Below are 25,746 nucleotides of genomic sequence, written 5' to 3'. Positions count from 1 at the left end.
ATTTTAGTCCCGTCCGAATGTGCCATCTCTGTAATCATTACGGACAATGTCAGTAAAGATTACGGTGACTTTTACCTTCTGTAAAAAGGTCCAGAAAAATTGTCTCAGGTAATACTAATCCCGTCCGAAAAGACCTGCTGTAAATATGTACGATAAAATTGTCATTTCCTGTTTAAAAGTAGTTTTTGGCACGTTTTGCAAGCATGGAGGCGCTTGAAACAGGAAGTAACGTCATACGCACATGACGACAAGGAGGTTACTGTGGTGTGTAAAGCGAGTTACCCCTCCCACTTCTGCTAGTTTTACTGAGATGTCTTGCCCCGAATTGGCCAATTAATATTACAGACGTCCTGAGGTAAAATCGCATTACTCCACGTCCCCATGTAGAACTAATCCCGTCCGAATAGTGCTCTAGACGTAGACTTCGGTCAGAGAGTCTAGATTGAGATGGTTTGGACATGTACAGAGAAGAGAGATGGTTATATTGGTAGAAGGATGTTGGAGATGGAGCTGCTGGTAAGAGGTCAAGAGGAAGGTGAAAGAGGAGATATATGGATGTGTTAAATGAGGACATGAAGGTAATTGGTGCGAGAGTAAAGGATGCTGAGGATAGAGTTAGGTCAAAACAGATGATTCGCTGTGGCAAGTTCCAGATCAATTCTGAGCTTAGATTACTCCAAGAGTGGAGTTTATACATTCGTCACATCCAAGTGGACTTTTTTCAACCTCCTGAAAACGTAGTGCAACCTCGTGTTAGTTGTAATAAACACGATAAACAAGAGATCAACATTTGCGATTGCTATTATTTCATGTCAAGTGGCCCGAGTTCCTAGGTTCCTAATTCGATTCAATTTATTTGATGTGATTTTTTAATTCACATTGTCCCAAAGCAGCTTTTCAGAAGTATAGAAAATCTATCCCTATCAAGACAGATGTGACATCGGTGTGGAAAACCTCCCTGATAGGATATGAGGAAGAAACCTTGAGAGGAACCAGACTCAGAATGGAACCTCATCCTCATTGGGTGACACTGAACAGGAAATAATATAGATGTAAATAATTTCCTTTCTACAAGTTTGTAGTCGAGTGGAATTAAGCAACCGAGAGCTCTCGAGGAACTAACAGGACAAGCACAATTTCACCACAGACCCAACACTAATCTAAACTTCTTAATCGATTAACAGAAAATCTGCTTGCTCTTCACTGGATCGGAGGTTTTACATAGTCTGTTTACTGCAAGCGTTTCCAAACATCCATCCGTTCTCTATACCGTATATCCTACTAGGTCACAGAGAACCTAGAGCCTAACAAAGCAAGGTTCACCCTGTACAAGTCACCGATCTATCACGGGGTGTTTTCCAACTGTGTGTTTGGAAAAAAATCAATACTGTTTACATCGTATTTAAAGTGAGCATCACTGTGTCACTGCCCAGGACATGATCAGCTGCAGACTCGGTGCGATTAGAGGACTGTACGAATCTACAATGAGCTGGAAAGAAAAGAAAATCAAGTGTGTGCGTAAACAAAAATGAAAAAATTGTGTCTTGATTTTATTAGAAACTCATTTACACCAGTTTCTCATTAGATCCATTAAAACGGCCAGTTGCGGCTGGAATCGACGGCGGATTGACAGAACGACGAGCTCAACGTTTTACCTCGTAGCATGACGGCGTCAGGTTCAGCTATGACGTGAGATTAAAAAAAGAGAGAGAGAGAAAGAAAGAAAAAAAAAGGAACAACTTTATTGAGTCACAGGTCAAGTCCAGTTTCTCATGCAGCCCTTGTATCACACTGAAATTCAACAGAGAGAGAGAGAGAGAAAGAGCAGAGGCTGGGTTTAACACCAACCTTCACTTTGCAGGAAAATACAACACTCATCCACCATTATTACTACTGCGCACACACACACACACACACACACACACTGTGTAAGAGCACAAAGAAAGAGAGCTGAATGGGAGGTTACACAAACCTGAGGCAGTGCTAAAGCCCAGCTTGATATTTGGTCACTATTTTCCACAGACGCAGCTACGTAACATATAAAGCAACTTTTAAGATCCTTGCGTCTAAGCACAAAATACCTAAAGTGTTGCAGACTTGCAGGATGATGACGACTGAATTTATACAATAGAAAATATTTTTACAGGAAGTGAAATTACTTACAATTTTCCTTACGAGATAATCTTTATCGATGGATCCCGAAAAAATACGTTGTTATTTTTGTTTTTTAAAGTATTTACTTTTAACCCATTTCCAGAAATCGGTGCGCCAGAAATCTGAGGCGGCGCAAACACTTATACTGAAATAATCCACAAAACGCAAATCTGAGCATTTCTACGAAACGTTTGAGGTGTCGGTGACTAAGGCGGAACACCGGATATTCACCGAATACTTCAGTTATCACATCAGTTAATGGTGTTATGAAATGTGTGTGCGGCTTGAACACGAAGCATGAAGCTTGAGGAGTTCTGAGAGTTCACATAGCTGTAGAAAATGTCTTGGCGTTAAGGGAACAAAAGTCCACGTGCTTCGAGAATAAAGGGCCGCCGCTTCTCTGTCGTTAGGTAGACATCGTTCTAACAGCTTGGGTCAAACGGGTAAAATTGGAAAGCACTTTTTTTTTAGCCAAAGTGAAAGACGTTTAAACCGAAACTCAAGTTTGTGACAAAATAAACGGATGCTAATGAAAATCAAGTTTTTATAAAGATTAGAAAGTAATCCAGGATGTAATTTTTCTTTAAAGAGAAATACATAACATAAAAAAAAAACAAAAAAAAACAAACAAACCACAAAACAAAAATGTTACTATTTTTTATACCATCTCACACCGTGGGCACTAAATTGTGTAGCCAGTTTAATAAATTCCACCTTAAAATGGCACAGAATCAGGCACACGATAAACACTGGAGACAGACGATACCCAGATCAGACCATGTCGTGTGTGAGAGAACTGCTGAGTTTTTTTTCCACTGAACGCATGATCATGGTTCGCTTCTGGCTCGAGTTAAATGTACAAAATCAACACATTCTACAAAACAGAACACGTGAGAGAAAGCCTGTTAGCTAGGAAGGGAATCGAAGCTGCCTAGAATCTACGAGACCAAAATATCCACGTATCAGCGCTTAGGGACTTAATTGATCAAAGAAGAGAACATCTCATGTTTAGGTAAGGCAGAGATATACAGAGATATACAGAGAGAGAGAGAGAGAGAGAGAGAGAGAGAGAGAGAGAGAGAGAGAGAGAGATACAGAGAGAGATACAGAGAGAGAGATTTTAGTGCAGAGATGGTTTAAAAGTGGTGTTTTTGTTGTTTTTTAACACGAGTCTCTCTGCGCCTGCTGCTCTGGACACGTGTGTACGCCACACTTCCTGCCAAGACCAAGCCGTCGTGGGTATGAACGACCTGGCCTTGTGTTCCTCGTAATAGATGTCCGTCTTCCCCAAAAAAATGAAAGATACAAAATTAAAAAAAAAGCAACGATAATAAAATAAAGCCTGCGTGTGTTCTCGCTTAGCAGTCGCTCTTCCACAGCTTGATGGTCTTGTCGTTCTCTAGTGCTGCTGATGCGATGATGTTCTCTGTCGGGTGGCAGGCGGTCGAGATCACCACATCTAAAAAAAAAATTATAATAATAATAAATAAATGAATAAAAATAAAGAGAAAAACGAGAACATTTACCACTGCATTGTAGAATTCTCAAATCTGATTGGTCACGTGGTGCAAAATTTCTCTGACAGCGATTCAAATCGTAAGGCACGGTACAGGTTGTTTCTATAGCAACAGGTTGTTCACACGGACTCATGAGATAGATGATTCACGATGAATACAAACTAATTAACCTGCTAGAAACAAGCTGAAATTCCCAGGGATCTCAAGGATCACGACCCCAATAGTCATTACCTGGGATTACATAGCAACCAATTAGCAACGGCATAGCAACCACATAGCAACGGCATAGCAACCACATGGAATGACGCAGCAACCGCCTAGTAACACCATCTGCTTAGCAGTAGCCTATCACCCAACTGGGACAACTACAAAACTCTAGCAACAATCTGGCAACTAATCTAATACTAATACTAAATAGATTTAAAAAAATAATAAATTTTAAACCAAAAAAATAAATAAATAAAATATGTGCAACAGTTGATATGTAATTTATTTTTCATAGTTAAGTCTTGTACAGTTCTAGAGTAACCGTTCTGGCTGTAGTTTTTTTTTCTTTACCTGTGTGACCCTGCAGTTTTTGTACGATCTCCTTAGTCTGCAAGTTCCAGATGTAAACCATGTTGTCTTCTGAGCCCGAGACGATCCACTGAGAGTTAAATAAAACACACAAATCACGGTTAATAAATTTGACAAAAATCATAAAGAGAATAAAAATACCTATTCTTAGGTAAAAAAAGAAAATAAAATTCATGTTTAAAAATAAGCCACACGCTAAAAGCTGATGACGCCTTACCTTGCCGCCTGTGACGGAGAAATTCGCAAATATGCAATATTTCTCGTTTTTGTGACCGGTGTATGTTTTCAAGCACTTAAAAAAAAAAAGAAGAAGAATTAATAAGCAGAAAAATTGGGATGTAATTTGCAGGCCACTTTTCTCATTAAAAATAACATTGCAGTGTTTTCCAGTTACATAGTCCTCACCTTTCCTTTGCTGTAGTCCCAAAGCTTTAGGGTGCTACAGACAACAGAAATGAAATTAAATAAATCAATGCGCTCTAAAAAAATATATATATATAAATATAAATATCTATATAAACTGAGTCAGGAGAGGAAGTCGGCAGGAGGGCTGGTACTCACTTATCCAGCGTGGCAGCCAGGATGTATTTGCCATTGGGGGAAAACTTCACAAAAGACACAGGAGGGTTGTCATCATCTGAGGAAGACATGCAGGGTTAGATGATGATGCTGGTGATGATGATGATTATGCAAAAGCTGCTTCTGCGAGATGTTCTATTGCTTATTAGAGTTTAAGAACTTACCAATGAGTGTTTTAAGGCACTGGCCTGATGCTGTGTCCCAAATACGGCTGTAACAGTGTTAAAACCGAGCATTAGCGACAAGAGTTCTACGTGACAGGTTCGAGCGTTCTCGTCAAGTTATGAGGTTTACTCACCACAGGCCATCGTAGCTGCTGGACACGATCAGAGAGCCATCTCTGTTAAAATGGACCTGAAGCAGAAGGAGCGTAAAGTTACATATAAATACCGTTTATGTCATGACTCTTTAACAGCTACGATAACTGAAGAGTTGAAGAGGATTTCAGGATGTGTCGTTTCTACAAATGTTGATTATTTTCCTATAGCAGCATGTCCTGGTGTGTTTTAGTCCCTACGCAGCACAGAGCGGATACTCACTGCAGAGACTGGGTCCGAGTGAGCAGGCAATGTTTTCAGACACTTCCCCGTCTTAACGTCCCATATCCGCACACTTTCGTCAAACTTACGTGAACGGGGGGGAAAAGGGCAGAGTTACAGTTACACACACTCGGCATTCAGCTGTCGTACATAAAGACGTGAAGGGAAACGAAGCATCAGGAAGTGAACTTACTGATCCGGACACGATGAGATTGGACTGTGGGTTGAAATTGCAGCAGAAAACGTAGTTGCTGTGGCCCTTCAAGGTTTTCAGACATTTTCCCTAACAAATCAAAGAGAGGGGAAGAAAACAAACAAACAAACCTTACAATATCGTACCTCTGGTTTTAGTCACATTGTTCCTAAACACAGTGATATTTTTTAGACTTGTGTCATATGTTTGGTGTCTTCTCTCATGTCTCTCATCATTCCACAGTAGTATGAGCTCAGGACTTACGGAGCTGACGTCCCAGATCTTCAGTGTTTTGTCATCAGACGCCGAGACCAGGAGGTTGGAATCGGAGGACCAGGCTACGTCCGAGATTCCCTGTACGCAGACAATCGACAAGCGTGAGCCTCTGTTAAACTTTGATAGAATATGAATAGCTTTGTGTTTTAATAAGCGAGGCCTTTGGATAGACGAATGTGACTCTCTGTACATTGAGTAACAAATCCAAGATGAATTCTCAAAGATTCTCAAAATATTTTATAATTACATCAAAATATTTAATAATTATATCAAAATGGTACAGAATCCTAGAGAAGACAGTTTTTTTTGATCCACAGACAGATGAAGAGAGAGAGAGAGCAACCAAGACAGAGACCGAGAGTGAGTGAGTGAGAGAGACAGACAGAGACAGACAGAGACCATGACAACATAAACAACTCCTAATGCTAGAAAACTGGGTGTGAAGAACAAAAAGCTTCCACTTACAAGCTTGTGTCCGGATATTGTCTTCTCAAACTTCCCATCATACGCACCCCAGATTTTGATAAGTTTATCAGCAGCTGAAAAACAAAGACAGTTATAAGTTAAATATAAAAAATAAAAATAAAAACCACAACACTGATGCTATTAATATCGGTTATTACTGTCATTCAAAACAAGCAACTATAAAACACACAGTTGGCTTTTGAGGGTAAGTTATCCTTATTTACGTTTCCACCCCGTTGTAGTGAATCATGTATAACGTTGTGGCCGTTCTACACGGTCCTATCGTGGTTCGCGTTTCTTTAAACGTTTCCAGATTCGAGCCATTGTTAGCGCGTATGGGGAGTCGTTATTGTGATGAACTCGACAAATTTACTCACACGAGCTGGCGAGCCATTCCCCACTGGGACTGAACTTGACCGAGGACACGGCCTTCGTGTGGCCCGCTAGGGTGAACTTCAGTGTGTAGTTAGGCTTCGCTGGTGCGGACTATACAGGATAAAAGTCACAGAAAACAGGGCAGTGAGAAGCACAATTCTAACAACAATATGAAGACTGGGATTCAGACAGTAAATAGATCACTTCTCACCGTGTTACACGCTTTAAAAACACTTTTAAAACCAAGCTGTTTTACTTTAAAGAGCACCGTCCATTTCTGAAGGTTAAAATTCTTCTGCACCATTACTCTGACCCCAACTTCTAAAGCTGGGATATGTAAAGAACAGAATTTCACTATGCTGTAATGTGTGTGATAAATCAAATAATAAATTCTTCTTCAAACAAGCACAGGATACACGTAGGAGCCATCATAAACATCGGCTTCAGCTCCACGGCACACCACCCTGTCGATTATTTTCCTAACAACAATGCTCTCCTGTGTATTAACGTGATGTGACAATGTAAGAATTGTAAGAATACGCCTATCCTCAAAATAACAAACCTGAATGAAAGGATGGAAACTGCAGTGAGAAATTTGACCAGTTTGATAATAACACAAAATTAGAGGCAGAGAAAAGCTACTGAATACAATCGCTCTATAATACAATAATGTAATAAGGCCCTGTGACACACCTATTTACACACCATAGCTATTTTTTAATACTGTAATAAACACAGATGCTCACTTTACTCTGGCCGGCCGAAGCAGCGGAGGCCGTCGGCGTTTTAGTCGCTTCAGTCTCTGGTTTCTTCTCTTCACTTGCCATAGTGGGTGAGGAGCAGGGACTGGGGTTAGAGACGCAGCTTCCACCTCAGCCGGACTGCCAAATCCAAAACATGGGAATAAAGTAGCTTTCATATTATGGAACACAATGTGAAGTCGAGTATTACAACAGTGTTAAAAAAAACTTTTTTCTTATTTTTTTTGGAGGCAAGGAGGTACATTTTAGTTAGAAATGCAAATATCTGAATTTGAATGTAATGATCACACGATTTGCCTCCAAGTTTAATTCCGAACTCAAACTGAAGTCTGAAATGATTCTCAAATTATATTTTTGACAAAACTGATAACCCGCTAACTTTATTCTGAATTTTAGACACATCTTGGAAGGAATGTGACACAAATTCATAACAACTTTCAAATTCATATGTTTGCATTTAAGCTTAAACTTCTAACTCGAGAAATGTTATCAAAAGCAAAGTTAGAACAAAATCCCAAATTATGAGTTGTTCTTATCTTTTGGATAGATAGATAGATAGATAGATAGATAGATAGATAGATAGATAGATAGATAGATAGACAGACAGATCCACAGAACCACAACACTAGGTTTTTTTTAATTGACGTCTCTAAATATAATAATATAACATAATATAAATAACTACATGTATTAATACAAAGCAATAACATTTTACTCATTTAATACCTACATGTAATGCTGCATCTATAGTTAGTGTCACAAAATAACTGCAGCAACTAATGACTCCAATATACATTCATTCATAAAGCTAGTCAGAAGAATGTAGCATTTAGCTAGCGTTAATGCAGCACTATGCTAGTTAAGCTAATGCTATATACACCGAACGGTACATACAGAACGTAAAGTTAGTTACGAATAATAAACCTAAACCCTCTTTAACCGTGCTGGATCAGAAAAATAAACCCTTTACTGAGTAAACCGATCTTCTGTATCTGCTGTAACAACGCACACGAAACGGAGATTACTTTTGTTTAGCTAGCTAGAAAGCAAAACGAGGCCTACAGGGGTCGCGCTCCAATCGGCTAGTCATTCCCTACTTAGGTGCACTACATCACCTCAGAAACAGTGTGCTCACGCGCACTCTAATATAGTGCCCTAAATGTTCACTCGGAGCCGTTTGGGATACAGCCACACAAAAAAAACGTTAACTAGCTAGCGAAAAGATAAAATGGTAACGCGCTTAAATATCACGTTTTAAATACGTTAAAATTTAACTGCTTGTGATTTAATGAAAAGCGACAAAGATGTTTTTTATGTACTGGTCGGTTGAAATGCCGCGAAACCTAAGAAGAAACTCAAAAATCCTTTTATATTCATTCAAACAATACAAGATCGAATAGAAAACATCCCTCACCCTCGACTCTGTAGGCGTGTTTTTAACTCTCCGAGTGGACCAGACGCGATTAGCCCAAAATAAACGAGTGCGTTAAAAACACCACGTTTTTGTGTTTACATTGAATCGGTAAACTGTGCAGGTTTTGATGGAAAGACTCCAGGCAGAGAAATGTGGCGTGGAGGTAAGTAATGCGCATGCGCAAAGATGGAGGCGCGCACGGGGGGGAGAAAACTGCATCGCGTGAACGCGCACTGCTCCATAAGGTTTTTTTTTTTTTTAGATATCAGTAGTTCCAAAATGTTGAACAACTAATATTGTTAGACTAATTTTGTAATTAATATTGTTGTAACTAATATTGTTAGACTAATTCTCCTAATTGATTTCATGTAAAGCTTTCATTTAAAGTCTGAGTTTTTCTGAGATTTCAGATTCCTTTTCTGAGGAAATCACTCAACTTTTTTTTTTTTTTTTTTTTTTAAACAATTTGTCTTTGAATCCATGTGGTGGATGTGCTTTCTTTTTAAAGCTCCAGATACAAGGTTAAGTTGTTCGACTACTGCTCGGAAGGTCATTGGTTCGAATCCCAGATCCACCAAGTTGGCACTGCAGGGCCCCTGAGCAAAGACCTTAACCCTCAATTACTCAGGTGTATAAACTGACATAAATAAAGATGTAAGTCACTCTAGGTAAGGTGCTGTAAATGTAATAAATCCTGGACACCACTGAAGATTCCATGTTTATTATCCAGATCATACACACAAGCAGTTTGTGATGTTTTTATTCTTTAATAAAACCTTTTAGTGAGAGCACTCAGTAACAGTCTAGATTGGTACATAAGGATGTGATTAGTATGTGATTAAATGCTGAATTTCTGCCACAGTTGCTCTTTATACAGTTGCTCTTTATGCTCATGATAAGCTTTAATACAGCAGTCAGACCTATGTCATACTTAAGTCCATACATTTTGGACTTATTGATGTTGAAATAAAATGCCATTTTCAGTCTGATATGTAATGATCAGGATTATTATGTCTTGTGTATTCATTTTCAGAGACTTTTCAAAGCCTTTTTAACACCTTTTATAGGTCATTTAACTTATAATGAATGGCTAAACTCATAACTTGGAACTTATAAATCTTTATAAAGGCAAATAAACAGCAATAGAAAAAACAATTATAGTTTTCTACAATAAAGTGACCATAAAGCCTGCGTTTGCGATAAAAATAAATAAAGTACTGGGTAAATCATCAAATATATAGCTGATATATTGCATGCTAAAGAAACACACAGAAAAACAAAACAATACGATGAAAGTTATATATAACATAATAAGGCGCGCGCTCGCAACCTGTGTTAGTTTTCGCACCTGTATTTCTAAGTCCCGCCTTTCATTCTCGAATTAGTTAGAATTTCATGCTCAGGCTATCTGATTGGTGGAGTCTAATCTACCAAAATTCTTACCGAATGAAATTTGATTGCGCGGAATACAGGTGGGAAAAACAAAACCTCGCACCAACGCGCATGTGCTAGCGTTTCTTGTACCTCATCTCTGTGCTGCCTAGAGGAGCGACTCCGCATCACATACTGGCTGTAGTCCACCTGGAGCCACGATAAAAGTAACGTAGTATATATTTTTTTAATTTTGTTTCTAACGCTTTTCGCATGCAGATATCACGCGGTGATGGGACGGTGTAGTGGCTGATAGATAAATATGCACTTCGGCTCTTGTATACATGCATATGTGAGTTAGCGCGCTACAGCGACTAGCATTGTTTTCAACACAAAGCTCCGTCTCTGTCTCGCGAAAATACAAGACATTAATAGCATTTTAACCTTATTTTATTGTCTGAATTTACGGTTTCATAGACGCGCGAGTTTATATTATAAACATTGTGTGAAATATTTTACATTTTAGTCATTTAAGCTTCGTCCGACGTAGCAATGGACTACATTTGCTAGCATGCTAAATGCTAAAGCAGCTAAAAACCCGCCCGCCATGTTTTGATGGATGTTTGCTAACAAGCCGTCGCTAACTAGCTACAGCGCTAAAGCTAGTTTCTCTTTCTTTTGCTTCGCACCAGGTTTCTTTGTTTTTTCACTTGCAAAAAAAAATCCGAATTAATTCCTATGCAGCTTTTGTATATAAAACGCTAAATAAATCTTTAGCGTTTAGGTTGTGAAAATAAAGCAAAACAAACCCAGTGCTAGTTTAGCACGCATGCTAATATCGCCTTTCCCTCCATTCTACACGAACGTGTTATGGTTTTGTTTTGCACGAGATTTTCTTTAAACAGATCCTCGTTTCACTCTCAGCTCACTAACATTTTGTTTCCTTTCTAAGTTTTTTTGTACACAGAGTCGCGGTGAGTTAAATGTAGCTTTATGATGCTAACTAGCTAGCTAAATGTTGTGATGTAGCCTTGTGGTTCGTGAACTCTTGTTGTTTATAAACTTTCTTTATTCCAGTTTTTCCGGGTTTTTATTATTATTATTTATTTCTAAGTGATATCTATCGTCTTGGTGAATGTGTAGATATATGAATCGTATCTGGTTAAATCAGAGTTATAAGGCAAATGTAGCTATCGTGCTAACAGGCTGGTATGTTAGCTAGCAGGTTTACGCGGGAGGAGAACTTTTTTCCTCCAGTCACAGCATTAAAGTGTACACACATAACCCGGGTCACTGACTGCAATCAATTTATACCGTAGCGCTGTTGAGTTCTCCGTTCTGATTGGTCAGTTTTCTAACCCGGGAGTCTTGACAGAAGTCCCGGCTGTAGATTCGAATCCTAGGTTTATATCAATGCGCTCGTTCTATTATGATGTTGTTGCTAGAGTAACAGTTTATACAGGGACTACAACAGGATGCTCGATTTTACACATACACACACAGTCCTGGGATCATTTCCCATTTTTAGTCGCTCCTCTATGGTTATTATATTCATACAGACTTCCCGTATTCTGATCAGATTTGTTTCTTATCGACTTTGAGATAAGGATAAGAGAATCTCAGGTTAATAAGAGACGATGAGAAAATCTCACTTAAACGGAACAACCGTAAAATGGTGCACATCTGTCGGCGATGTTATGTACAGATTCCTGTTGGCAAAAAATGTCTCACTGCCGCCGTGGTTTTACGCCTCGTGTCGTTTATAGAAGCGGTGAGAGAGTTTTCTCATGCTGGGAAAGTCTCCAGGGAAGCGTTATTAATTATACCTCTTATGCCGTTACAACAGAAGCTAACACTTCTCATGGACATAACACAGAATTTAAAAAATGAGGAAAAGGTGTCATCTTTGGAGATTTGCTGTTTTATTGCTGTTATTAAAAAAAAAAAAGGATCAAGTTGGAAACGACGCAATTTAGTCAGTAGACGCTTTTATACGTTAGAAGTCCTGTTTGATTGACTCCTAATAGGATTTTAGTTACTTCCTTCAAACTATGACCATAAATGTTTAACCACATGCTGCTTTGGTACTTTTTATTTATTTATTTTATATTATTTATTTATTTTTTACCAGAGGTTACAAGTTCAGGTCCTGCAATGGGATGTAGTCTCTCTCGGATGAGCGAAGCCAAGAGACAAACTCAGAGAAAGCATCTGTCAGACCTGTACAGTAACGTCAGATTTGTGCAGAGCCGGCAAGTCGACTAAAGCAGCAGCTCTGCCGCCACACCGCGATGTCGGATGTCACGTCACCAACTCCAGAACCTCCTCAAATCGTCAACCCTCCACCTCCCGAGGTGACGAATGCCACTAAACCCGGTCGCAAGACCAATCAGCTGCAGTACATGCAGAATGTCGTGGTCAAGACTCTGTGGAGGCATCAGTTCGCCTGGCCTTTCTACCAGCCAGTCGACGCCATCAAGCTTGGATTGCCGGTGAGTTTAGCTCATAGGAGTTGGTTGAATATGATAAATAAAATCATGTTGCATTGCATAATATTCACTTTACTTAATAAACGCATAGAATAACAAAAGGAGATATTATAGCATTGATATGATGATAAAGAATGCATTATGATGTTAATTTTATATCTCTCTGAATTAGGGTTTGTTAGCATTCACTGATCTATAGTTATTTTTCTGATGAACTAATTCTAATAGCTGATGTTAATGTATTGTTTGCTTTTTTTTTTTTTTTTAAAGGATTATCACAAGATAATAAAGAATCCTATGGATATGGGAACCATCAAGAAAAGGCTAGAGAACGTGTACTACTGGAGTGCCAGCGAATGTATGCAAGACTTCAATACAATGTTTACCAACTGTTACATCTACAACAAGGTAAGTGGTGGAACATCAACTCATTGGCATTAATGGCATTGGGTGTGTTTCCTACACAGTGCCATAGATGTTATGGAAAAGTTTTTTTTTTTATTATTATTATTATTATTATTAAAGAAAAGCAATGTAATAGTACTATGAATGTTGTTAGTGTTATGCTGGCTCAAGCTTTAGTAAAAGCCTAATAAGAAAATGAGTAATTCTGTAAATGTAATAATATTTTTATTATTTATTAATATTATTATTTAATAATAATAATAATATTCGTTGACTTTGATGGCTCTATGATTCTTTTGTTATATTTTTATTGACTAGCCAACAGATGACATCGTTTTAATGGCTCAAGCATTGGAGAAGATCTTTCTGCAGAAGGTTGCTCTGATGCCCCAAGACGAAGTGGAGCTTCTTCCTCCTGCCCCTAAAGGCAAAGGTCGCAAACCTGGACCAGGTAAGTCGCGTTGTTTGTTTCACAGCGATAATCGGGCTGCATGTGTTCATTCCGCTGAATATAGATTTCTTTGACCGGTTTGAATGCAGGTCAGCAGGAGGGAACGGTGACTTCTGGCTCGCCAACCTCCGCGTTCCCGGGTGCCACTTCGCCAGGTTCTCAGCCGCCAGTCATCTCTCCTCCAGTGCCTGCAGTCACACCCAGCACACCAACCATACAGAACACACCTGCCGCCCCCATCATGCCTGGCTTGCCTCCCTCGCAACCCTTCGGCAAAGTAAGTGCCATATCAAAGGGACAAAACACAAGCGTCCTCTTTTTTTTTTATTTATTTATTTATTTATTTATTTATTTATTTATTTATTTATTTCCCCCCATGTCCATATTTGCATCTCACCTGTATTTGCTTTTGTCCCAGAAGAAAGGGGTAAAGAGGAAAGCAGACACCACCACACCCACTACCTCTGCCATCACAGCCAGCAGCAGCGAATCGCCTGACCCTCTCTCCGAGAGCAAGCAGGCCAAAGTGTCATTGCGGAGAGAGAGCACCGGGCGACCCATCAAACCACCCAAGAAGGACTTGGACGATGGGGAAGCGGGTCAGCTAGGAGGCAAACGGGGTCGGCTCAACGAGCACCTCAAACACTGCGACACCATCCTGAAAGAAATGCTGTCCAAGAAGCACGCCGCATACGCCTGGCCGTTTTACAAACCCGTCGACGCTGAGGCACTCGAACTGCATGACTACCATGACATCATCAAACACCCCATGGACTTAAGTACAGTCAAAGTATGAAGTGACAATGATTATAAATATAGTATAGAATACGTAGATAGGAAATTGGTTGTCAATCAGCTGTCAATCTTTTTTTGCTTACATTACCAGCTCTTATAAGGCCGTAACATTTTGTGTTTTAAATACGTTGCAGAAAAAGATGGACGCTCGAGAGTACCCAGATGCACAGAGCTTCGCCTCCGACGTGCGATTAATGTTCTCAAATTGTTACAAGTACAACCCGCCTGATCACGAGGTTGTCGCCATGGCACGTAAACTACAGGTCAGGGTTTACACGTGTTTTGTCTAATCATCAGTGGTTAGTAAAGTAATTAACACGGTCTTGCGTGATGGATGTGTGTCTAAACAGGACATGTTTGAGATGCGCTTCGCTAAGATGCCGGACGAGTCGGCGGAGGTGGGTGTGGCGGGCGCCGCTGCTGGAGCGGGCGTGGTCAGTAAAAGCACGGCAAGCAGTGAGAGCAGCGGCGACTCCTCTAGTTCGGACAGCTCCGACTCTGAGGAGGAAAGAGCCACACGCCTCGCCGAGCTGCAGGAACAGGTGGGTGCGGAACAGGTGGGTTTCACAACAAGGTCCAGACATCATACCCTCACAGGCCCTCACAGGGTCGGTCTCTCTCTCTCTTTCTCTTTCTTTTTTTATTATTATTTTATTTTGTGTTGTAGAAGCTAAATTTAGATGTATGTGGTTCTAGTAGTGCTTACTTGTGTTTCATGATGATTTCAGTTTGACTTTTATCCAAGTTAAAGCATTAAACACACAGATGCCTGAATTAACGATCATTCCTCTATGACCATGGGGCAATATGTATAAAAATAATATAAAGGTTTTGTAAATACAGGTAGGTAAACGTCCTGAAACGTCCAAAACTAATACAAACACATGCCGCCGCCTCGTTATCGACTTTCTGATCGAACCGCTTTGCTTTTGTAGAACCATCACTGTAAGGTTAAAGTTTTATTTTACCACATGAGCGAAGTGTTTGGAAACAGCCTGTAGACACACACACACACACACACACACACACACAAAATAGGATTTACAGCCTAATAATGTTCAAGGTTTAAAGTTCAAAGTGCTGTATGTTAATGGCGTTTTCTCCGTCTTTACGTTTCTAACCCATCCAGCCGGAGCAGGATCAGGAGAGTAGTCAGGCGAGTCAGACCCCAGCCAGTCCCTCCGTCCCAGGGCAGTTGTCTTCCTTTTTGTCCCCTCATACTGCAGCGATGCTCAGCTCAGGGAAGAGAAAGAGAAAACCGGATTTTGCTCTGTGTAGAAAGATAAGAAGCAGGCAGGACCTCTACTGCACTTTTGTACAGTATCTGATTAGGTTTCTGCACCAGCTGCCGGAAACAGAAGGAACAATGTTGTTGAGCGAGATCACTCAGTTAATGGTGTCCTTTTTGGTTTTAAAGTCACTTATTAATTCATTTACTCAACTGAGGTTTTTTCTTTAGTTAAAAACAGTTGACATGTTGTTTGTGTTCCACAGCTGTCATATGTTCAGATGTTTTCTATAATAATGTTATGTTGAACTCTGTGTTAAAAGGAGCTACGAATGTTTTTAACTCCGTTGTAGACGAATTGCATTGGAAGTTTATGTTCTCTGAAAAGCATGTAAAGGTTTTTTTTTTTTGGTGGTGGTGGTGGTGGGGGGGGGGGTTTGTTGTTTCAATAAAAGATTCCAGATGTGGAATTGCATGGGCTGATATTCTGTAGCAGCACAACACACTGACTTGATGCTGTTTTTTTTTTCTTTTCTTTTCTTCCCCCAATAACCTGTGTAAATCTTTTTCTTTTTTCATGCGGTTCTTTCTTAATCTGCCGAATATTTTTGTATCCTGTAGCAGTACATTTTTCCCTTCATTGTAACTAAAAGGCCCCTCACGCATGTCCCACAATGACGACGCCCATTTCTTTTCTTTTCTTTTTTCTTATTCGTCCAGTTCTGTGCAAAACCAAAGACATGCAACTGTATAATCTTGCACCTAACTACAGATTTGTTTTGTATAATCTGGTATTCAATATTATAAATGTAACTGTATAATCCAGTTGTTGGTCATATTATTATTATTATTATTATTATTATTATTAGGTATATAGAGTAAACACTTGGTGGCTTTTGTAAGCCACAGCATATGTTGCGTTTAGTCGATACGGCGTTCGACTCTTTCAGGTAATGATCAGAGAGACAACCTGCTATAAAATATCCTGCATATGTAAGGACATTGGGGAAATGCATGAGCAGAATGTGTTTGTGTTCTTCAGTTCTAACGGGCTTGGCTTTGAACGCAGACATACTTTTACTCGCACTTTATTTTTTCTGGATGAAGAAAGAATGCAGATGAGTTTAAAAACTCTTCCAGAGAAAACGTTTGTATTCACAGTCTCCAAAAAGAATTTGAACCGTGTTGCCTCGGTGTCGATATCGTGTGCCAAAACTTTATTTATTTTTTCCTTGAAGTAATCATTTTAATGTACTGTATTTATCTTTTCAGGCTGTTGTTATAACACGGTTGCTAATCAGTGTTATTACACCTTTTATTAACTGGTCATAATGAATGGTCACAGAGTGCTGGTGTTAATGCTGATATTTGTGTAACTTGTGCTGGAACACCTGAATGCAAACCATGTGAACGTAGTTATGACAGAAATAATGTGCTTTGTGAAATCTGTCTGCTGTGATGCTTTATTTGTTCATTTGGCCAGATCGCTGATCCCCCTCTCCCTGCCTCTATCCCCAGCTGAAAGCCGTCCACGAGCAGCTAGCTGCTCTGTCGCAGGCTCCTGTCAGCAAACCAAAGAAGAAGAAAGAGAAGAAGGACAAAGACAAGAAAAAGAAAGACAACAAGCTTAACAAAGGCAAGCTAGAGGACGACAAGAAGGCTAAAGCAGGGCAGTTTGCGAAACCCATCCAGCAGAAAAAGGCGCCGGCCAGGAAGGCTAACAGCACCGTCCCCGGCAACAGGTTTGATGCCTTATGTTATGTTTTTTTTTTTTTTGCCGTAAGCAATTAAAGCTATTCTAGTTTTTTCCCTAAGGTAAAATGTCATTCGTTGTTACATAACCAGTGTCCACTTTCATCAGGCAAGCTAAGAAGGGAGCCAGAGGAGGCTACGAGTCGGAGGACGAAGACGCGGCTTTGCCCATGACGTACGACGAGAAGCGGCAGCTCAGTCTGGACATCAACCGACTGCCCGGAGAGAAGCTGGGCCGTGTGGTGCACATCATCCAGTCCCGCGAGCCTTCGCTGCGAGACTCCAACCCCGACGAGATCGAGATCGACTTTGAGACACTCAAACCCTCCACCCTGCGTGAGCTCGAGCGATACGTCAAAACCTGTTTACAGAAGAAACAGAGGAGACCCTTACGTAAGTGCCGTCCTGAACCCGTGGTAAAAAAAATACACCGTCGACGGAGGGCAGAACAGCAGCACAAACCTAATAACTGCATGAAAGTCCCTGGCCCGGTTCCCATTCAGACTTCAGTTCACTTCCTTGGCTCCCGCTCGTCCGGGATAAACGGTTATAGGCGACAGGGAGAATCGAGCCGACGTCGAGTTCACCGTCTCTCATTACTTAAAAAACAAAAACAAAAAAAAACAACATAAAATTCCAGCTGCAATCATTTCCCAGAAGCGGTTGTGTGTGTAGCAGGTGGTGCTACACAAAAGAGCACACACGAGGTATTACTTAAGTAATTGGGCATTAACAGAACCTTGGAAACAGAGTCAGTCAATAGGGTCCAGGACCAGAGCAGGAATAGCTGCCACAGGTCATCCAAAATAGCCATAATGTTCGTCTTGGCTCGCCTTCTACCTCGGCATATAAAGGAACGACAAAGGAAAAAAAAAAGCTGTGGCAAAAAAATAAAACCCCTGCTGTTGGAATCGGTTTCTTTTTTCCTTTCCTTGTGTTGTTTCTACCTCCGTTTGTCCACCGCGAATAACATCTAGTGCACTTTTAGAGTAAAACAAGATAAACGTATCAGATCAGGAGGATACACTTCAGTCCTCGGGGTAAAAGGGAAGGTATGAACTCGATCACTTTATTAGGAACACCTGTACACCTCATCCATGTTGGTATCTAATCAGCTGCTCGTGTGGCAGAGAGAGAGAGATTCAGGGGTTTTGTGTACATGGAAACGTTGTGTTAGTAGAATTATCTGTCTGTGTGCGGAGTTTAAAATGAATAAGTGGCACAAAAACATCCAGATCGGTCAGTTCAAAGTGGACGGACAGGTGCTGAGCTGCCAGAAAGATTACAGTAATGCTTTATGGACGCGGCGAGCAGAAAAAGCAGCTCGATGCCGATATATTCTTTCTTTTCTCTGCATGTTTTGTCATTTTCAACAATAAAAATGTTTACTACAGCATGTGTACAGTATGAAATGCACTTAACTTATTATTTTGCTATTTAGTATTATTACCGTACAATATAAGTGGACCACGGTTCATAGTGCACCCGTTTAAACGTCTTTATTATGTGTGTGTGTTCCTGTAGAGAAAGGTGGCGCCGGACCAGGTTCGGGTCCTTCACGGCTCAGCGGCAGCAGCAGCTCTTCAGACTCGGGCAGCAGCAGCTCCAGCGGCTCCACTTCAGACAGCAGTGACTCCGACTGATCCGTTTTATTTCCACTTTTAATTTCATTTCTTTTTTTTCTTTTTTTTTTTTTCTTTCTTTTTTTAATGTCGTATGCAGTCGTGATCGTTTCCTCGAAGACTTTTTATAAGAGAGAGAGAAAAAAATCAATGAAAATGCATCATGTCTGAACTCGATTTTGTTTTTTCTAAGAAATACTGTTATGGGGGGGAAAAAACAACAAAAAAAAAGTTAAATTAAGTGATCACATGTTTCCACTGACCGTGAAAGGGATGTTTTAGATCAGCCAAGCTATAAAGAAAACCTTTTTGAAGAGTTTGTGGAAGCAACGGATAGAGAATCCTCACAACCTGCTTGCTAGAAAGAAGAAGAAAAAAAGAACAGAATCCAATGGCGTCTTTGGGCAAGAAAGAAAGATAACGGAAGCTTGTGGACAGCTTTTCTTTTCTTTTTTTTAACCACCTTTTTTTTTCTTCTATCCCATTTTTCCATCTCCCTCTTGTTCATCCAAATGCTCCTCTTCATGTGCCGTCTCTGTATTTAATTTATTTTACTTTTCTTTTTTTTTTTCTTGAGTCCTTTACAGCTGGATTTCTGTATCTTTTTTCCCCTCCTTCTTTCTTCCTTATTTTCTCTTTATACTCCTTTGTGCCATCAATCGATTTATGTAATTAATTTTTTATTTACCTGTTCTTTTTTTCTTTTTCTTTTTTTTTCTTTTTTTTAAAATATAAAAACATTTCATACAAATCACAAATGGTGTACGTGTTCGCCCAGAAGATCCTCTTCTTCTCTTTCATAGCAAAATCCTACAATGTTTTAGATTTCAAAAGACAAGTCCAAGTTACCTACATGTGAGATTGCGTATTTCTGAGCGACTGCGTGTGTGTGCGTGTGTGTGATCGGGGTCGTGATTAATCGAGCACTCGGTGCGTTGAGGTGCTAGTCTTCCGTCTGTGTAAACTGCATTGAGAAGTAAATGTTTTTCAGCCTTCCGATTACAGACAACTCTGTTTCTCCACCTTTTTTTTTTTTTTAAATCAAACAAATCCTTGTACTTCAAACACTCAAATGCTGTCAAATTAGAATAATCCTTTTTTTAGGACGTTCGGTCTCTTGGGAATTGGGAATGATCATGGAATCGCAGAGTCTTCCTCCAATCATGCTCGACATCATTGAGCTCTGAATGTATAGGCAAAAAAAAAGAGCAGGTGTTACATTACACATGTACTTTGTCATATGAATAAATGATTGTTTATTGCCCAGCTAATATTCGCTCCCAACTCAAACTGGTTCCATGTGCTGCCTGTTTTCTTCTTTGACAAGTTATGAAATGTTAAAAGTTCCTCTTTATTTTTCTTATGAAGATTATATGATCATTGTTTTCAACCCATTTTTCCTGTTCATGCAATTTGAAGATGTAGTTTGCCATTATTATTATTATTATTATTATTATTATTATTATTAATGCGAATAATAATAAATCCGATTTCTTAGACTTCAACACTAATTAAGGCACTAATGCAAATTCTGTTGCATAATTTGTCTTAAGCCTCCCACCTTCTTTCCATATTTAATAACGATGAAATGTATTTTTTTGAGCTTCCCTAACCTTTTTTTTTTTCTTTCTTTCTTTCTAAAACGTTTTGATCGTATTGGTCATCAAGCCATATCGAGTTTTACCAGAGTGATATCTTTTTAGAAACAGACTGAAAATTATATAAAGAATATATATATATATAAATATAAATAAACAATAAATCTAGTTCATTTTTAGGCCCTGGGTTAAAAAATAATAATGATGCTAGCTCCTTTTTTTATATTTTGAAAAAAAAAAAATATTAATAAGAATAAAAAAAAAAAGAAATGTTTACTTTTTATCTTTGACATGCATGCCAGTTTATTGTATCTTTCTTATACGTTTTTGAGCTGTTTATAGTTTTCTTCCTTTAAATGTCGGTCGTTTGGATGAGCGGTGGAACGAAGGATTCGGTGTCAGTAGACGTAGGCTTGGACTTCGGGACGGATACACGATAATACACATTTGATGTAATCGCCTACCTGGATTCTCTTCTATGCTGGGTTCAGTTCTGTTTTTCATAAAATAAATGACAAAAATACTATCAGGGCTTCCTTGTTACTTCTGCCTGACTGAACACCTGGAGTTTTTTTTTTTTAGATAATGACTTTTTAATAATTATGTTCATGGATTAAAATAACTTTTAGCGACGTGGCATTTTCAGGTTAAGGATTAAAATCTTTTAAAGGTTAAATCTAAGAACTCAAACACTACAGTGTGTTTTTCATCCTTCTTTTGACCTGGGCAAGTCGTGGCCTAATGGTTAGAGAGTCTGACTCTAAGGTTGTGGGTTTGAGTCTCGGGCCAGCCACGTCTGAGGTGCCCTTGAGCAAGGCACCGAACCCCTCAACTGCTCCCCGGGCTCCGCAGCATGAATGGCTGCCCACTGCTCCGTGTGTGTGTTCATGGTGTGTGTGTGTGTGTGTGCACTTTGGATGGGTGAAATGCAGAGAACGAATTCTGAGTATGGGTCACCGTACTTGGCCGTATGTCACGTCACTCACTATAAATGAGTCCTTCCTGCTTTCTTTTTTGTCTGTTCATATTTTCAGCTACAATCTAAGTCACTAAGTTCAGTTGATCCTGTTTAAGGTTTCTGTTTATTATATCAAATACATAACCTATGCAGAGGTTTACACACATTTACAAAGAAAATGAACCAGCAGTGAAGAAGCGGTTGACGCTGAAGGAAAGTTGGGGATTCGGACAAAATCTAGATGTTTTGATCTGGGTCCAGACAAATGAGGCACATTTAAAAAGCAAATTAAAATTATGGAAAATTTTTCTTTAGCTTTTCTCTGCTTTTGTGTGTTTCGGATCATTCAAAATTTATTTTTTTTTTTTAAGTAATGTTCTTAATATTTATATGGTAATGTTTGTTTTTTTTCTGGGCCACAGTCCTCTTTAATTATTAAATCTTAATTATTTATATATAAAGATTTAATTTTTTTTTTGTCGTATTGTAAAGATATAGAATGGATTCTTTTAACATTTATTTATTTTTTTAAATAATCTCACTCTGGTGTTACCCAGTTGATGACGGGTTTCCTTTGAGTTTGGATCCTCTCAAGGGTCCAAGGTGGCAAATGCTACGAAAAGTGTCCACTAGATGGCGACAATGTACTATTTTTGATTGATGATTAATAGTATGTTAATATCAGTAATGTAAATAGTTACAGCCCCATCAGCAGGCATTTTACTGATCCCCACAATTCTTATACGTCTATTGACTCTACGAGTCATTCATGAGTCACTTAACTAAATTATGGAAGCTGGAGGAGAAGGAGGTGAAGTTTAATGGTCCATAATTTCTGAGAATCTTGAGATGGAGGTAAAAATTTGTCCTAAAAGTAAACAAAAAAAAAATTTACTCAGACCCTCTCTAGAGAAATAATTTTTGTGTGTGTGTATATATATATATATTTGCCTTTGTGATATCAGTATTGCAAATAATCTGAACAAACTGTTCAAAATCAGTCTATTGACAAATGTACTATTATATAGTAAATTATACAGGAACTTAGATAGCAGACATTTGCACTATAAGGCATGTGACGTTCCATTTTTTCTTCTTCTTCTTTCTTTTCTTTTTTTTTTTTGGTGTAAAGGAAAAGCCAAGTGGTGATGGATCAGTTGACCAGCTTTAGTGACAGCTCATCATGTTAGAAGCAGAAAGTCATTGCTCATTCGAAATAAACCAGATTATTACTGGAGCAAAGCAGCTCCTCACTGCAGGGTGAGATCCGTCCGATCTGATTGAACGTGACTCTTTTATGTAAATCTTTTTACAAAAGGTCGAACGATGTTTGTCATGGGAGGATCGAATGGTCACCTGGGTTATATTTGATTTTATAGCTAGACCCAAGCAGTAAATATGTAAATAAAATAATTTGCTTTCCGGTAATACAGCAAATAATCTGTATTTCTTTTTCATGGGCTATAATTAAGATGATAAATGGATAAATTCTGGTCACATCATTAGGAAAATCCTATAAACTTTGAGCCACATTATTCACCAACTATCTGGATTTTCATCTAATCTCTTTTGTTCTTCTGGAGTCAGCATTTTTTTGTCCATATCTCTCCTGTTGTGTGCTGAATATTTCCCAAATTCATTCATTATCCCGAATATATGCTGACCGAAGACTCCAAACAAAAAAGATAAACCAGCCTGAGGTTTTCCCAAAGCATCACAGCAAAAAGATGATTGTTACGTGGATGATTGCAATCGTGGGATCGCACGTCACGAACTTGAACTTTATGATGTTTCCTGGAAAACCAGACTCCTTTTATTTACGTTTAAAAGCATTTTCTGGCCTTCACCTTATGTCCTGGTTCTTGCTGAAGTATTCATTCCTCCTAACAGTGGCTTGAAATCCAACACCAGCTTATTATTAAGCAGGTATAATCAGATCGAGCTCCTGTAGGTCTCCTGGACCACTGTACTGTAGGTTTATATAGATTGCACCTTACAGAGCAGTAACGTATCTGTACAACCTTCGACGTGCATAAAGTCGTTGTGAAAATTGATGACTGAAGGCGATTTTTGAAAATGAATAAAAATTGGCAAAAATATTTTTGAGTGTAAAACCACTGGACTTGCACAGCACAGTGCCACTTTATACACTTTATACTACACATGAACACTTTAAGGACAACAATTAAAACCATATGCATTGATGTATATACATTATTTTTCCACATATATTTTCTATAGTTTTTATATAGTTTATAATTTATTTATCTACCTCCTTTTGGTTTTATTTTTTTATCCCTAATTGCATTCGTTTTGTGTTTGAATACCGGACAGATGCAAAAAGCATTGTACTCAAGCATTGTGTCTATGTGACAAATAAAATTTGATTGGATTTGATTTGATAAAAAACTTAAACTGTGAGGAAACAGCATCACTGACTCTTACATGGATTTGGAAGATCCCCAGAACCCCAGAACATTCATTCATTTTCTACCACTTATCTGAACTACTCGGGTCACGGGGAGCCTGTGCCTATCTCAGGCGTCATCGGGCATCAAGGCAGGATACACCCTGGACGGAGTGTCAACCCATCGCAAGGAACACACACACACTCTCATTCACTCACACAATCGTACACTACGGACATGTCAATGCTAAATATTATGACAAGTGCAGCGAGTACCTCAGGACAACAGATCAGAGTACCTCAGGACAACAGCTCAGAGTACCTCAGGACAACAGATCAGAGTACCTCAGGACCACAGCTCAGAGTACCTCAGGACAACAGATCAGAGTACCTCAGGACAACAGATCAGAGTACCTCAGGACAACAGCTCAGAGTACCTCAGGACAACAGCTCAGAGTACCTCAGGACAACAGCTCAGAGTACCTCAGGACAACAGATCAGAGTACCTCAGGACAACAGCTCAGAGTACCTCAGGACAACAGCTCAGAGTACCTCAGGACAACAGCTCAGAGTACCTCAGGACAACAGCTCAGAGTACCTCAGGACAACAGCTCAGAGTACCTCAGGACAACAGCTCAGGGTACCTTTTAGTAAAATTACAAATGGTTTCAAATTGTATTTTCAAATGATTCAGCCTGTACGTTTACACTTTATGTGTTTGAGGTTTAGACTAAACCTTAATTATGTAAACTAAACACTAAAAATATAACTCAGGTGGTTGGACCTGATTATTTTCACTGTTTTCATAACATGAACAATCGTGTACGGACTCCTTCTCAGCCTCCATTTTGAGAATCGTGGACTCACAATGATCCATTGTGTGAACTAAGGAAAAGTGGAATACTATTTTGTGGAAGACTAAATTACTGTGAGACTTGTCATACTATGTCAAGAAAAAATACAAAAATGAGATATACAACACATATGTAACACAACACATTACACAATATGATAAATTGTGTGAGTAACACACTGAGGCAAAACTGAGGAACTTTTGGAGGTGTTGTCCTGAGGTACCTTGAGCTTGTTGTCCTGAGATATTTGGAGCTGTTGTCCTGAGGTATCTTGAGCTGATGTCCTGAGGTATCTTGAGCTGATGTCCTGAGGTACCTTGAGCTGATGTCCTGAGGTGCCTTGAGCTGATGTCCTGAGGTACCTTGAGCTGATGTCCTGAGGTACCTTAAGCTGATGTCCTGAGGTACCTTGAGCTGTTGTTCTATGGTACCTTGAGCTGTAGTCCTGAGGTACCCTGAGCTGTTGTCCCGAGGTACCTTGAGCTGATGTCCTGAGGTACCTTGAGGTATTGTTCTGAGGTACCTTGAGCTGATGTCCTGAGGTATTTGGAGCTGTTGTCCATTGTGGGCGGAGTCAACACTCGTTCATGAAATGATTGACAGGTGGCCCATGTAAACACAAACCAGCATTCCGGTGACCATTACTTAAACTAAACCATTTTTATTATTATTATTATTATTATTATTATTATTATTATTATTATTATTATTATTATTATTATTTACTAATTCTAGTTTAATTGATCAATTATTAACAATAAATAGTTTACAAGACATAAACATTAACCTATTCACTTAAGAGTGTTTGTGTTTATGGGGTCATTTTGGGCGGGAAAAAGACCAAAAAAAAAAAAAAAAAACCTGGATGAGCGCGCGAGGACCCCAGCTGCTCTGATTCGGTGGCGTGCGCGCGCGCTTCTCTCTGTTCCTCCTCTGTGTCGCGCGTGAACGCGGAGTTCTCTCTCTC

The 25,746-nt window shown here is 39.3% G+C and overlaps 2 protein-coding genes across 6 annotated transcripts; one reads left to right on the top strand and one right to left on the bottom strand.

Annotated features, from left to right (window-relative positions):
* Positions 1-1,722: 1,722 nt before the first annotated feature.
* wdr5 (WD repeat domain 5) lies at positions 1,723-9,040 on the bottom strand. 2 transcript variants are annotated; one of them, XM_027152727.2, is made up of 14 exons: positions 8,850-9,040; positions 7,421-7,555; positions 6,677-6,785; positions 6,300-6,373; positions 5,823-5,912; positions 5,559-5,648; positions 5,366-5,449; positions 5,125-5,180; positions 4,991-5,037; positions 4,809-4,884; positions 4,653-4,686; positions 4,465-4,539; positions 4,230-4,317; positions 1,723-3,613 (listed from the first exon to the last, which is right to left on the bottom strand). In XM_027152727.2, exons 2-14 carry the CDS (start codon positions 7,499-7,501, stop codon positions 3,513-3,515), a joined length of 1,005 nt encoding a protein of 334 aa, XP_027008528.1. In that variant the 5' UTR covers positions 7,502-7,555; positions 8,850-9,040; the 3' UTR covers positions 1,723-3,512. The 2 variants fall into 2 exon arrangements, with proteins under 2 accessions (XP_027008528.1, XP_027008529.1); XM_027152728.2 differs by lacking the exon at positions 8,850-9,040 and adding an exon at positions 8,166-8,652.
* Positions 9,041-10,291: 1,251 nt separating this feature from the next.
* Positions 10,292-21,086, top strand: brd3a (bromodomain containing 3a). 4 transcript variants are annotated; one of them, XM_027152656.2, is made up of 11 exons: positions 10,292-10,447; positions 12,352-12,712; positions 12,980-13,117; positions 13,433-13,565; positions 13,655-13,842; positions 13,984-14,355; positions 14,495-14,623; positions 14,711-14,902; positions 17,107-17,330; positions 17,450-17,733; positions 18,865-21,086. In XM_027152656.2, the coding sequence occupies exons 2-11, from the start codon at positions 12,512-12,514 to the stop codon at positions 18,981-18,983; spliced, it is 1,980 nt and encodes a 659-aa protein (XP_027008457.1). In that variant the 5' UTR covers positions 10,292-10,447; positions 12,352-12,511; the 3' UTR covers positions 18,984-21,086. The 4 variants fall into 4 exon arrangements, with proteins under 4 accessions (XP_027008457.1, XP_027008456.1, XP_027008459.1 ...); XM_027152655.2 differs by having other exon boundaries at positions 14,711-14,917; XM_027152658.2 differs by lacking the exons at positions 17,450-17,733; positions 18,865-21,086 and having other exon boundaries at positions 15,490-17,195.
* The last annotated feature ends 4,660 nt before the right edge of the window (positions 21,087-25,746 follow it).

The sequence above is a fragment of the Tachysurus fulvidraco genome, chromosome 21 (assembly GCF_022655615.1).
Source record: "Tachysurus fulvidraco isolate hzauxx_2018 chromosome 21, HZAU_PFXX_2.0, whole genome shotgun sequence".
Lineage (NCBI taxonomy): Eukaryota > Metazoa > Chordata > Actinopteri > Siluriformes > Bagridae > Tachysurus > Tachysurus fulvidraco.
Note: the sequence above shows the minus strand (reverse complement) of the source record. Positions and strands in the feature narration are given on the sequence as shown.